At 40.5% G+C, this 12,434-nt stretch overlaps 1 protein-coding gene across 6 annotated transcripts in view; it reads right to left on the bottom strand.

Annotated features, from left to right (window-relative positions):
* KCNAB1 (potassium voltage-gated channel subfamily A regulatory beta subunit 1) overlaps nucleotides 1-12,434 on the bottom strand; it is a 500,607-nt gene that overhangs the window by 109,907 nt on the left and 378,266 nt on the right. For all 6 annotated transcript variants that reach the window (XM_063620303.1, XM_063620301.1, XM_063620298.1 and 3 more), the window contains exon 2: nucleotides 7,148-7,191. In XM_063620303.1, coding sequence (XP_063476373.1) covers nucleotides 7,148-7,191 — 44 coding nt within the window. The remainder of the gene's footprint in view (nucleotides 1-7,147; nucleotides 7,192-12,434) is intronic.

Below are 12,434 nucleotides of genomic sequence, written 5' to 3'. Positions count from 1 at the left end.
CAGATGAAACTCTATCTGACAGGGCTGCATATATTGTCCTCTTCATCTGCAAACAGCCCAGGAAAGCTCCATTTGAATGACAGTATTTTACATTAGGTTCAATATGTGCTCAGCTGAAAAATGAGCAAGTGACCACATTCCTCCTCACTTGGGTTTTCCATATCTTCCTACCTATATCACTTACAAATACTTTGGCCACATACACTTGCATGATGTTTTGAAAAAAAAAAAATCAACAAAATCACCCCTCAGGGTTCTCCAGAGAAACAGAACCAATAGGGTGTGTGTGTGTGTGTGTGTGTGTGTGTGTGTGTAGAGAGAGAGAGAGACAGAGAGAGATGTATTATAAGGAATTGGCTCATGTGATTATGGAGGCCAAGAAATCCCAAGATCTGCAGTTGGCAAGTTAGAAACTCAAAGGAGCTAATGGTATAGTTCTACTCCGAAAGCTGGCAACCTTCAAGATCCAAGAAGGCTGATGTTTCAGTTTGAGTCTGAAGGCAAGGAGAGATCAATGTTCCAGCTTGAAATGGTCAGGCAGGAATTCCCTCTTATTCACAGGAGGGCAAGTATTTTTGTTTTATTCAGGCCTTCAACTGATTGGGAAAGGGCTACCCACATTAGGGAGGGCAGTCGGCTTTAGTCAGTCTGTAAGTTCAAATGTTAATCTCATTCCAAAACACCCTCATAGGTGCACCCAAAATAAAATTTGACTCAATATCTGGACATTCCATGGCTCAGTCAAGTTGACACATCAAATTAACCATGATGTGCCCTTTTTCTTGCAGACACCTTGCCTTCTGGGAAGCATGCCCATTCCAGAGTGAATGTTGGAAGGTAAAGTCAGCCCCTTTCAAGCACACACAGGTGAGCTGGACATTGTGGTGTGTTACCTCCCATGGAATGAATCAGACCGGCCTACTGCTCCTAATGTGAGACTTTTGGAGCAAGTCAGTGTGGGCAGATGCTCCTTTCTAACTGTAGAAGCAAGAGCCCTGATTCAACAGCTCTGGGTCTAAACCCAGCCTAGATCCCATGTCATCTGCTTATGTGGTAGGTTCCCTAGTCTCCAACCCTCTTTTAGGACAATCCCTGATGCTAGGCCTCTATTTCCACTCCCTACCCCACACTTCTGTCTCTTCATTGATATGCCACTGGAGGAAGTCAAAGAACTGGGCTGGGCCTCAGCAATTCATGATTTCTGACTTCAGCTGGATCCTCGCTATTACTCAGTGGACCTTTTGTCATTTCTTAGCAATTGATCGTCTCTCCAGTCATTCACTCAAAAATATTTTTGAATACCTGCTACTAGCCAGATAGTGTAATCTGCTAAAGGTACAATAGGAGTGTAGAAAAATAGGCAATCTCTGCTCTCATGGAGCATACAGTCAGGCAGACACCATGAGCCAGATGTCCTAAACCTATCCAAATACCTCAGTCCTCTGTGTTTCCAGGTGATCTCAATGACAATCATAGGGTCATTACTGTGAGAAGTTCCTGGGTCTGTATTTCCAGCCTAGAGATCTCCACAGAGTTCCCCTTGTTCTCTAGATGTCTGAAGCTGGGAGGTCACAAGCTCTCTAGTCACTACTCCCCAATAGTGCTGTCTGCCCTCACAGCTCCCTCCTGTGTCTCCTGTCTCTGAGATTTCAGCTCATCCACCCCCATGCCCAATCCTGGAGTCTGGGCATCCTCCTCCACTCAGGACGACCTCCTATTCTGTATCCAGAGATCACCAGTCCTATTCATTCTTTCTCCTAATCACCTCCTTCCTTTACATCTTTCATACCACTGCCTCATCATCAACTCCTAATTAATTTCCCTGCCTCCAGCCTCAACACTGTTCCCTCTGTTATAGCCTTCATGTTGCTTCTAATACCTTTGATCACATCTTATTCCTGACGCAAGGTTTTCAATGGCTTATCACAAGCTTGAGCAAGGTTTTGATAACTGTTTTTGGCATAGGATGAATTTTTTTTTCCAAAATGTAATATGAAGCACTAAAAAGGAATGAACTATCAAACTATGAAAAGACATGGAAGAAACTTAAATGCATATTACTAAGTGAAATAAGCCAATGTGAATAGGCTACATACTATATGATTCAACTATATGACATTCTGGAAAAGGCAAAACTATGCAGACAGTAAAAAGATAGTGATTTCCAGGAGTTAGAGGAGAGGGAGGGATGAATAGGCAAGACAGAGGATTTTTTAGAGCAGTGAAACTATTCTGTATGATACTATAATGGTAGATACAAGTCATTATACATTTGTCAAAACCCATAGAGTGTATAACACCAATAGTGAACCCTAATGTAAACTATGGACTTTGATTGATAATGTTGTGGCACTGTAGGTTCATCAGAGGTAACAAATGTGCCACTCTGGTGAAGGATGCTGATAATGAGGGAGGTTATGCATGTACAGGGATAGGGGTATATGGGAATTCCCTGTGCTTTTTGCTCAGTTTTGTTGAAAACTTAAAACTGCATTAAAACATAGTCTATTTTTTAAAAATAATAATAATAATATGAGGAAAAAGTGGGCCGCTTTGATGGAAGCTGTGGCAGGTGGAAGGAAGAGAATGGAGAGAGATGGAGCCTTTGCTCCTCCTTGTCCCCAAAGTGTTTGTTGAGACCTGGGGACCTTTGGATTTGAAGGAATTCCAGAGACATAGAGGACAAGAGCTAAATGGCTTAGCAAGGCAAACAAGGGTTCTCATAATCAGACCTAGCTTTCTTTCCAGGCTCATTTCTTGCTGTTCCCCAATACCTTGTACTCATAATATTCTACACCTGTAACCCGTTTCCCCAAGTACCTCCCCTCGGTGGAGTCTCCCTCTGGAGTCGCCGTTGCTTGCATTGCTTCCTGTCTTCAACCTCTTGCCCTCCCTCTCCACTTGACTTCTCTCTTCAAGTGTCACGCCAAGTGGCAACCCCTGTTCCCCCATCAAGCTATCCCAAATCTCCCAGGAGACCTTGTTCACGCTTCACTTGCCCTGTACTCTCCATTACGGCATCTGTCAGATATATTATCAGTTTGTTTTTTTGCAAGCCTAACTCCCACTACACTATGATAAATTTGAGGGCAGGCTCCATGCTCTTGTCCTTGTATCTCCTGTAACCAATGTCTGGCTTCATAAATGTTTGCTTAAGATGAATAAATGAGTGAATTAATGTAAATTCTACCATTTTTCTCTCATAAGACAGTTCCACCTCCTATTAGATTGGGGTAAGTTTGGTCACTCTGAGTTTATTCCTTTGCCATGAGTTTTTTGACTTCAAGTCTTGACAATAATGGGCAGTATATTTACAGAACAGGCCAGCCACAGCAACCCACAGGTAGGATTGGCCACATAATATTAATATTTTTTTCCCATTTCTCTCCTTGGCAGGGCTGTGTTCTTTCGGATGTACCATCAGTTCACTCTCAAGTTACTTCACCTTTCTACTCCCATTTACACATTTGCTCTTAGCTCACCAAAAGGAAAATTGGCAGGGCAAGGAATTTCCAGCTGCTCCTTCTCTGGTAGAGAAGAAAGTCAGAATTGTTAGCTTTAACTATCACTTTTAGAGTATTTCAAGAAAAGAATCTGTAGCTTTCTGATTTCCTGGCAGTTTTACTACTTAATTTCTAAGGCCTCAGTTGAACATGGGTCGTGACTTAGCTGACATCCTAAGCCTACAGCAGTAAACCCAGCTCCATTTGGATTTGACAGCTGGGGTCTGCAGAGCCTGACAAATTATCTAAGGCTGGTGCATTATTTCTTTCTATGAATTTCTTGTCTCCTCTGGCTGATAAAGGCAGTTCAAAAAAGTTCTCAAAGAGTGCTTATTCAAGTTGTCAAGCTTTGTCACCTGTTTTGAATGAAGCAAGTCAGCCCCATGAACTTCCTTGTTTCCTATTTTTCATACAGTGTCTTATTACAAGTGTTCAGACTCTTGAAAAAACTTGAAGCTCAAATCAGAACTTGCTGCTCCTGAATCAAGCCTGTTTCAAAGTTCACTAAAATGCCTGCAGCTCATACACAGTCTGCAATTTTAAAGAAAACAAAAATCAACAAAACTGGAGACTGGCCTCTGGAGACCGGGATTGCATGAGCACCTAATATGTTATTGTCTTAAGGGCTTTCAGCTGCGTTTTCTGTGTACTTAATGACTAAACTATTTTCCACCGTAGATACAAGCTTGTAAATAGTTGGCCAATGCCTTTTCACTACATATATTTCTTACTTTACATTAATAGGTAGTTCCTTTCAATAATGAATACTGAATAGTTATTTACTGTAAAGATATTCTTAAAAAAAAAAAAACAAAACCTAAGGTCAGAGTGTCCCTGGTAATGAATCTCCAGGGTCTTTCAAATATGAGTAAATAGTAACAATATCAGAGCCATAAATTAAGCAAATGTCAAATTACCTTAGACTTATGGTGAACAAATACTGCCTTCACCTCCCAAGTCAGATTATTAGGAAGAATCAGAAAAATTCAGACATTGATGGCTTTCAGTGTCTTTGAAATACCCCCTCACACATGCCAGCTCTGAGTCTCACACATCATCAGGACCCTCATGTTGTAGTTACTGACCCACCCTGGTCACTCCCTCTCATTCTTTGAAACTTTTAGCTCACTTCTCACTGCCACTCTCCAATGTTAGTTTTGCTGTACTTTTTAGTGAGTTCAGTGACCCCAAAGATGATCTTCCCTGCACCTTCACCTCCAAGTTTCTTAACCTTCTCTCCTTCACTGATCTTGTCTTCGATACAACCTCCACCATTCTCTCCCAATGGACACACCACAGACTATGTCACTAACAATAACTGAAACCCTCTATAACCCCAATTTCAAATGTTTCCCTTTTCAACCACTTTCTATCCTTCCAACCACTGTTTCTAATGTTTTTGCTTCAACAATTCTTTGGTCCCTCTGGGATATACACTTTATTAATCCTATCCAGTTTTCACAGTCCCTCAGCTCCCTCATTTTAGCTCCTGGCTCATTTTCCTGACTCTAGTCCTCATTTTCCTTTCTATTCAGTTTAAATGCCAACTCTACCATTAAAATAACTGCCCAACACAAGCCCTCAGCATCTTTGCCCTCTTTTTATCATCTTATTTAAAAAAACAAAAACCACCTGAACTTGCACAGCTGAACATGTCTAGAAGAAAAACACATAACTATGGACATGGTCTCACTTCAAATTTAATCATACTGATCTTAAGCTGATCCTTAATGCTGTCTTGTCACTGTGTGGCCTAGCCCTGGTCAATTCACTCTTCTTCTCTCCCGCATGTCTTCTCTCCAAACTTCTAACACTTCCTTCTCATCCTCACTAACAGCTGATGACTTTGCTTCTGATTCCCACTGAGAATATAAAAGCAATAGAAGAGAACTTTGACAAAATACCTCCCCCTCCTCCACTCCACCCCATCAATCGCCCATGTACTCTGCCTTCTTTCATGTACTCTCTCCTTGTGTTCTTCTCATGTCCTCAAGAAATCATTCCAGATATTCTTCTCTCTCCTTCTTCTGCATCATTTTTTCCTCTCAAAAGGATTTCCCCATAAGTATATAAATATGTGGTCATTTCTTCCACGTGCAAAAGCAACCTCTCTGATCCCACTTGTCTGCTCAGTGCCACTCCATTTCTCTGCTTTTCTTTATAGCAATCATCATCCAAAAGAGTAGCCTTCAGCTTGTCTCTTTCCATTCTCCCAGGGGACCATTCCAATTATGCTTTAAACTCTACCATTCCACCCAAACAGACCTTGTAAAAGTCATTGATGGCCTCCATGTTGCTGAACCCAATGGTCAATTCTTGGTCCCCATCTTGCTTGATGCATGAGTACCACTTGACGGGACTGGTCACTCCATCCTCCTCGAAATGCTCACCTGGATTCCAGGACTCCATTTTTTTCTGATTTTTCTCCTGCTGCCCTGGTTGCTTTATTTTCAGCTTTCTTTGGCTCCTCCTCACTTTCTCGATTTCTTAATGTTGGATTTCCTAGGTCTTAGACCATGTGCCTCTGTTTTCTATTCTGTCTACATGCACACCCTTAGTGCTCTCATCCAGGATCCAGGCTTAAACAGCAACTACTTGCTGATGACTCCCAAGTTAATATATCTAGCTCTCCTTTCTAAATTGGAGTCATATATCTATGTGCATACTTGACAATTTTTATTGCAGGCCTAATAGATATCTCAAACTTAGTATGTCCCAAATCAATCTCCTAATCTCCCTAAATTTCTCTCTCATTTTTGTAGCTCATTTACTCGTACTTCATCCTTTCTGTCGCTCAGGCAAAAAATCCTTAGAGTCATCTTTGACTTTTCTCTTTTCTGACATCTTCCACATAGAACCCAACAGAAAATCTTTCAGGTTTTACCTTGAAAACATAGCCACAATCTGACCACTCCTCACTACTTCCTCAGTTACCATCCTGGTCTAGACTTAGGTCACAGAATAGCTCTGATTTGTGTTGAATGGTGGGAATGCCAAGGCTGCCTTTTCCTGGGCCTAAGGGATGTCTGGAGGCCTCAAGCCTCCCCAAGTCTCACAGTCAGATTCCACGACTTCAGATTCATCTTTATGCTGTTAGAATTGCCATCTCTATTTAATCCTCTTCAAATATTGACTGGGAGGAATAACAATCTTTATTTATTAATGCATATTAATGTATGTGTGTTTGTGTGTATCTCACCTTGCCCCCCAAATATTTAAGGCAGATTATAAAATTATATAAAATGCATAATAATAATATAGAAAAGTGAGGAAATTAGGCAAAGGGAAAACAACGATAGGTAGAAAAAATTCAGGTGAATTGAGGGAGTGCTGAACTGAACCTATAAAATGCTGCCATGCAGTCCTTCATGCTTGCTAAATGGGAGTGACGCATGAGTCCCTTTCTCTGAGGTGTGCTTTAGCATCAGGTTGCCTTATGCTCGACGGGCCCCTGTAAGGAATCATGAACATGGTGGCTCCCTGGGAGAGGGTCATGATGGGAAGAGAAAGGCTCAAAGGAGAAGTGGGGCAATACTGGCCAGGAAGCCTCCTCCTCATCTGAGACCAGGTCCTGGCCTGGACCACAGTCACTCCCTGGTGCCCTCCCCAGTCTCCCACCTCCACGCCACACCCTCAGTACTTACCAAGACCCAAGCAAGAAACTCTGAGTCCTGATTTTCCAAGATTCCTATAATAAAAACAAAGCAACACTTGATCAGCATTTCCTCAGGTGAAATTGTACATGCATAAGTGGATATTGTATCTCCCTTTTGGCATGATTCTTAACGAGTCCTGATAGAGGCAGAGCCACAGATGCCAGCATATTGTCTTGAGACAAGTCTCCCTTGCATGGCCACTCAGGCACCAGGAAGCTCAAAATCTGTTCAGGTGCAGCAAAGAAATTGTCCCTCACAGAACACAGCTTCTCAGTCTCATATTGTCTTCTTTATTAACTTGTTTACCCATTTATTGGCTTTCTCTCTCCTTCTAGAATGTGAGTTTCTTGATGGTAAACTTCTTTACCTTATTCACTAACCATTCATTCATTATTTGTCAACTGACCACTTCTCACTACTTCCTCAGTTACCACCCTGGTCTAGACTTAGGTCACAGAACAGTTCTGATTTGTGTTGAATGGCCTGACACACAGTAGAGCCTTAATAAATATTTTTGACTTATTGACTAACAAACTGACTTCTAAGACAGAATATTACTTCTAATGGACGTGAATTATTTAAATAACAAACTCAAAACTATCTTTTAGGATACTTTAACTATATCCTATATTTAATATATTATAATACATAGATATGTATTTAACTATATTATGTGTGTGTGTGTGTGTGTGTGTGTAATTCAAGATTACATAAAGTTACCATGGGAACATCAGATAGTTCTTTATTCCCAAAAGTTTAAGGAAAAGAAATATATTTTTGCATTCTAAATAAGGATAGAACTGGGAGCTCTAGTATGCATTTGCCTATAAGTCTTTGTGGAAATCCAGACTCAACCCATTTTTCTGTCTTCTGACTAGCAGCTGTTAGAGAAGAAAACAAATTCTCAGAGACAGGGTGCCTCATAGCATTAGTGTAAGGGTCCAAAGTGAGCAGGTGAAGCTGAAATAACTGTAACATTGTAGAAAAGTGCACCCTTATTCTCTGATAAGAGGCTCTCATAAAAATACAATTTCCCTTCTTGCTCCCACACCAAAGGAAACAACACAAATAAAACTTCCAAATCAGTGGCACAGCTGAACTATTCCAAGTTCTCCCTTGATTTGTCATCAGTTTTGGTTTCTTTAGACTTAGCAATTTGTACTCCCATTTTTGCATCACATGTTTTTCCTCTGCTTATTAATGTTGTCTATAAAATGCCACCTAAGCAACGCATTCAATTGCACAAGATAATAAAAAATGCATAAAAATGCAAAGAGTTGAAAGACCCGGGCTTTTGATCCGTTGTCACAACTAGTTGGGTGACCTTGTAGAAACTGCTCCCTTTTTTTTCTGAGGTTCAGTTTCTTCATTCGGAAGATGTAGTGTTGATGTCTATGCCATTTGCGTAGCATCACAGTTTGTAGGGCCAGAGCGTGAGAATGTGTGCTAAAGTGTTACACTGTAAACAAATGCAAGGCATAGCGATTTCTGGTGCTTTCTGACTCCTACCCTCCAACAGACATGGTGCTAAATTTTCCGATATGAATTGGACATGTCCAACTGTAAGAAAACTGTTGCATAAAGATGCATGTGGACAAAATTTTGAACCACTAAATAGGAGAAAAATGATTGGATTGCTCCAGTGAAAATAATTTTTATAAGAAACTGTTCATTTAGTAGTTTTTCAGAAATCAATAGATGTACAGACAAAAGACTTTTCTTGGTAGTCCAAAAGTCTACTGATTTTAAAGGGTAGGAATCTAGAGCAAATGCTATATTGTAGCGAGAATTTTTTTAAGAAGTCATAGAGATACAGAGAAGAACAAGGCATGGTCCTGTACCCTCAAGGAGTTTAGAGTCCAGTGAGTGACACAGAAAAACCAACATTTAATTCCAGTAACATGGGATACATCCTACAGTGGAGATCTTTGGGAACACGTGAGGTGGCAGCTTCCTCAGGCTTATATTTGCATAACTTTGTGGGTATCATGAAGAAAAGGATCTAGAAAAGGGTTTTCATGTATTTTTAATGTCTTTCAGTAGGGAGAAGTGACTTGTAGAAAACTCTATAGAGCAAGACAGTTCTTTTTTTTTTTTTTTTTTTTTTATTATACTTTAGGGTTTTAGGGTACATGTGCACAATGTGCAGGTTTGTTACATATGTATCCATGTGCCATGTTGATTTCCTGCACCCATTAACTCGTCATTTAGCATTAGGTGTATCTCCTAATGCTGTCCCTCCCCCCTCCCCCCACCCCACAACAGTCCCCGGAGCGTGATGTTCCCCTTCCTGTGTCCATGAGTTCTCATTGTTCAATTCCCACCTATGAGTGAGAACATGCGGTGTTTGGTTTTTTGTCCTTGCGATAGTTTACTGAGAATGATGGTTTCCAGTTTCATCCATGTCCCTACAAAGGACACGAACTCATCATTTTTTATGGCTGCATAGTATTCCATGGTGTATATGTGCCACATTTTCTTAATCCAGTCTATCGTTGTTGGACATTTGGGTTGGTTCCAACTCTTTGCTATTGTGAATAGTGCCGCAGTAAACATACGTGTGCATGTGTCTTTATAGCAGCATGATTTATAGTCCTTTGGGTATATACCCAGTAATGGGATGGCTGGGTCAAATGGTATTTCTAGTTCGAGATCCCTGAGGAATCGCCACACTGACTTCCACAATGGTTGAACTAGTTTACAGTCCCACCAACAGTGTAAAAGTGTTCCTATTTCTCCACATCCTCTCCAGCACCTGTTGTTTCCTGATTTTTTAATGATGGCCATTCTAACTGGTGTGAGATGGTATCTCACTGTGGTTTTGATTTGCATTTCTCTGATGGCCAGTGATGAGGAGCATTTCTTCATGTGTTTTTTGGCTGCATAAATGTCTTCTTTTGAGAAGTGTCTATTCATGTCCTCTGCCCACTTTTGATGGGGTTGTTTGTTTTTTTCTTGTAAATTTGTTTGAGTTCATTGTAGATTCTGGATATTAGCCCTTTGTCAGATGAGTAGGTTGCAAAAATTTTCTCCCATTGTGTAGGTTGCCCGTTCACTCTGATGATAGTTTCTTTTGCTGTGCAGAAGCTCTTTAGTTTAATGAGATCCCATTTGTCGATTTTGGCTTTTGTTGCCATTGCTTTTGGTGTTTTAGACATGAAGTCCTTGCCCACGCCTATGTCCTGAATGGTATTGCCTAGGTTTTCTTGTAGGATTTTAATGGTTTTAGGTCTAACATATAAGTCTTTAATCCATCTTGAATTAATTTTTGTATAAGGTGTAAGGAAGGGATCCAGTTGCAGCTTTCTACATATGGCTAGCCAGTTTTCCCAGCACCATTTATTAAATAGGGAATCCTTTCCCCATTTCTTGTTTTTGTCAGGTTTGTCAAAGATCAGATAGTTGTAGCTATGCGGCATCATTTCTGAGGGCTCTGTTCTGTTCCATTGATCTATGTCTCTGTTGTGGTACCAGTACCATGCTGTTTTGGTTACTGTAGCCTTGTAGTATAGTTTAAAGTCAGGTAGCGTGATGCCTCCAGCTTTGTTCTTTTGGCTTAGGATTGACTTGGCGATGCGGGCTCTTTTTTGGTTCCATATGAACTTTAAAGTAGTTTTTTCCAATTCTGTGAAGAAAGTCATTGGTAGCTTGATGGGGATGGCATTGAATCTATAAATTACCTTGGGCAGTATGGCCATGTTCACGATATTGATTCTTCCAACCCATGAGCATGGAATGTTCTTCCATTTGTTTGTATCCTCTTTTATTTCATTGAGCAGTGGTTTGTAGTTCTCCTTGAAGAGGTCCTTCACATCCCTTGTAAGTTGGATTCCTAGGTATTTTATTCTCTTTGAAGCAATTGTGAATGGGAGTTCACTCATGATTTGGCTCTCTGTTTGTCTGTTATTGGTGTACAAGAATGCTTGTGATTTTTGTACATTAATTTTGTATCCTGAGACTTTGCTGAAGTTGCTAATCAGCTTAAGGAGATTTTGGGCTGAGACAATGGGGTTTTCTAGATATACAATCATGTCATCTGCAAACAGGGACAATTTGACTTCCTCTTTTCCCAATTGAATACCCTTTATTTCCTTCTCCTGCCTGATTGCTCTGGCCAGAACTTCCAGCACTATGTTGAATAGGAGCGGTAAGAGAGGGCATCCCTGTCTTGTGCCAGTTTTCAGAGGGAATGCTTCCAGTTTTTGCCCATTCAGTATGATATTGGCTGTGGGTTTGTTGTAGATAGCTCTTATTATTTTGAGATACGTCCCATCAATACCTAATTTATTGAGAGTTTTTAGCATGAAGGGTTGTTGAATTTTGTCAAAGGCCTTTTCTGCATCTATTGAGATAATCATGTGGTTTTTGTCTTTGGTTCTGTTTATATGCTGGATTACATTTATTGATTTGTGTATGTTGAACCAGCCTTGCATCCCAGGGATGAAGCCCACTTGATCACGGTGGATAAGCTTTTTGATGTGCTGCTGGATTCGGTTTGCCAGTATTTTATTGAGGATTTTTGCATCAATGTTCATCAAGGATATTGGTCTGAAATTCTCTTTTTTGGTTATGTCTCTGCCAGGTTTTGGTATCAGGACGATGCTGGCTTCGTAAAATGTGTTAGGGAGGATTCCCTCTTTTTCTATCGATTGGAATAGTTTCAGAAGGAATGGTACCAGTTCCTCCTTGTACCTCTGGTAGAATTCAGCTGTGAATCCATCAGGTCCTGGACTCTTTTTGGTTGGTAAGCTATTGATTATTGCCACAATTTCAGAACCTGTTATTGGTCTATTCAGAGATTCAACTTCTTCCTGGTTTAGTCTTGGGAGGGTGTATTTGTCGAGGAATTTATCCATTTCTTCTAGATTTTCTAGTTTATTTGCATAGAGGTGTTTGTAGTATTCTCTGATGGTAGATTGTATTTCTGTGGGATCAGTGGTGATATCCCCTTTTTCGTTTTTTATTGCATCTATTTGATTCTTCTCTCTTTTCTTCTTTATTAGTCTCGCTAGCGGTCCATCAATTTTGTTGATCTTTTCAAAAAACCAGCTCCTGGATTCATTAATTTTTTGACGGGTTTTTTGTGTCTCTATTTCCTTCAGTTCTGCTCTGATTTTAGTTATTTCTAGCCTTCTGCTAGCTTTTGAATGTGTTTGCTCTTGCTTTTCTAGTTCTTTTAATTGTGATGTTAGGGTGTCAATTTTGGATCTTTCCTGCTTTCTCTTGTGGGCATTTAGTGCTATAAATTTCCCTCTACACACTGCTTTGAACGTGT

The sequence above is a fragment of the Symphalangus syndactylus genome, chromosome 17, assembly GCF_028878055.3.
Source record: "Symphalangus syndactylus isolate Jambi chromosome 17, NHGRI_mSymSyn1-v2.1_pri, whole genome shotgun sequence".
Classification (NCBI taxonomy): domain Eukaryota; kingdom Metazoa; phylum Chordata; class Mammalia; order Primates; family Hylobatidae; genus Symphalangus; species Symphalangus syndactylus.
This window is presented reverse-complemented; position numbering and strand designations above follow the sequence as displayed.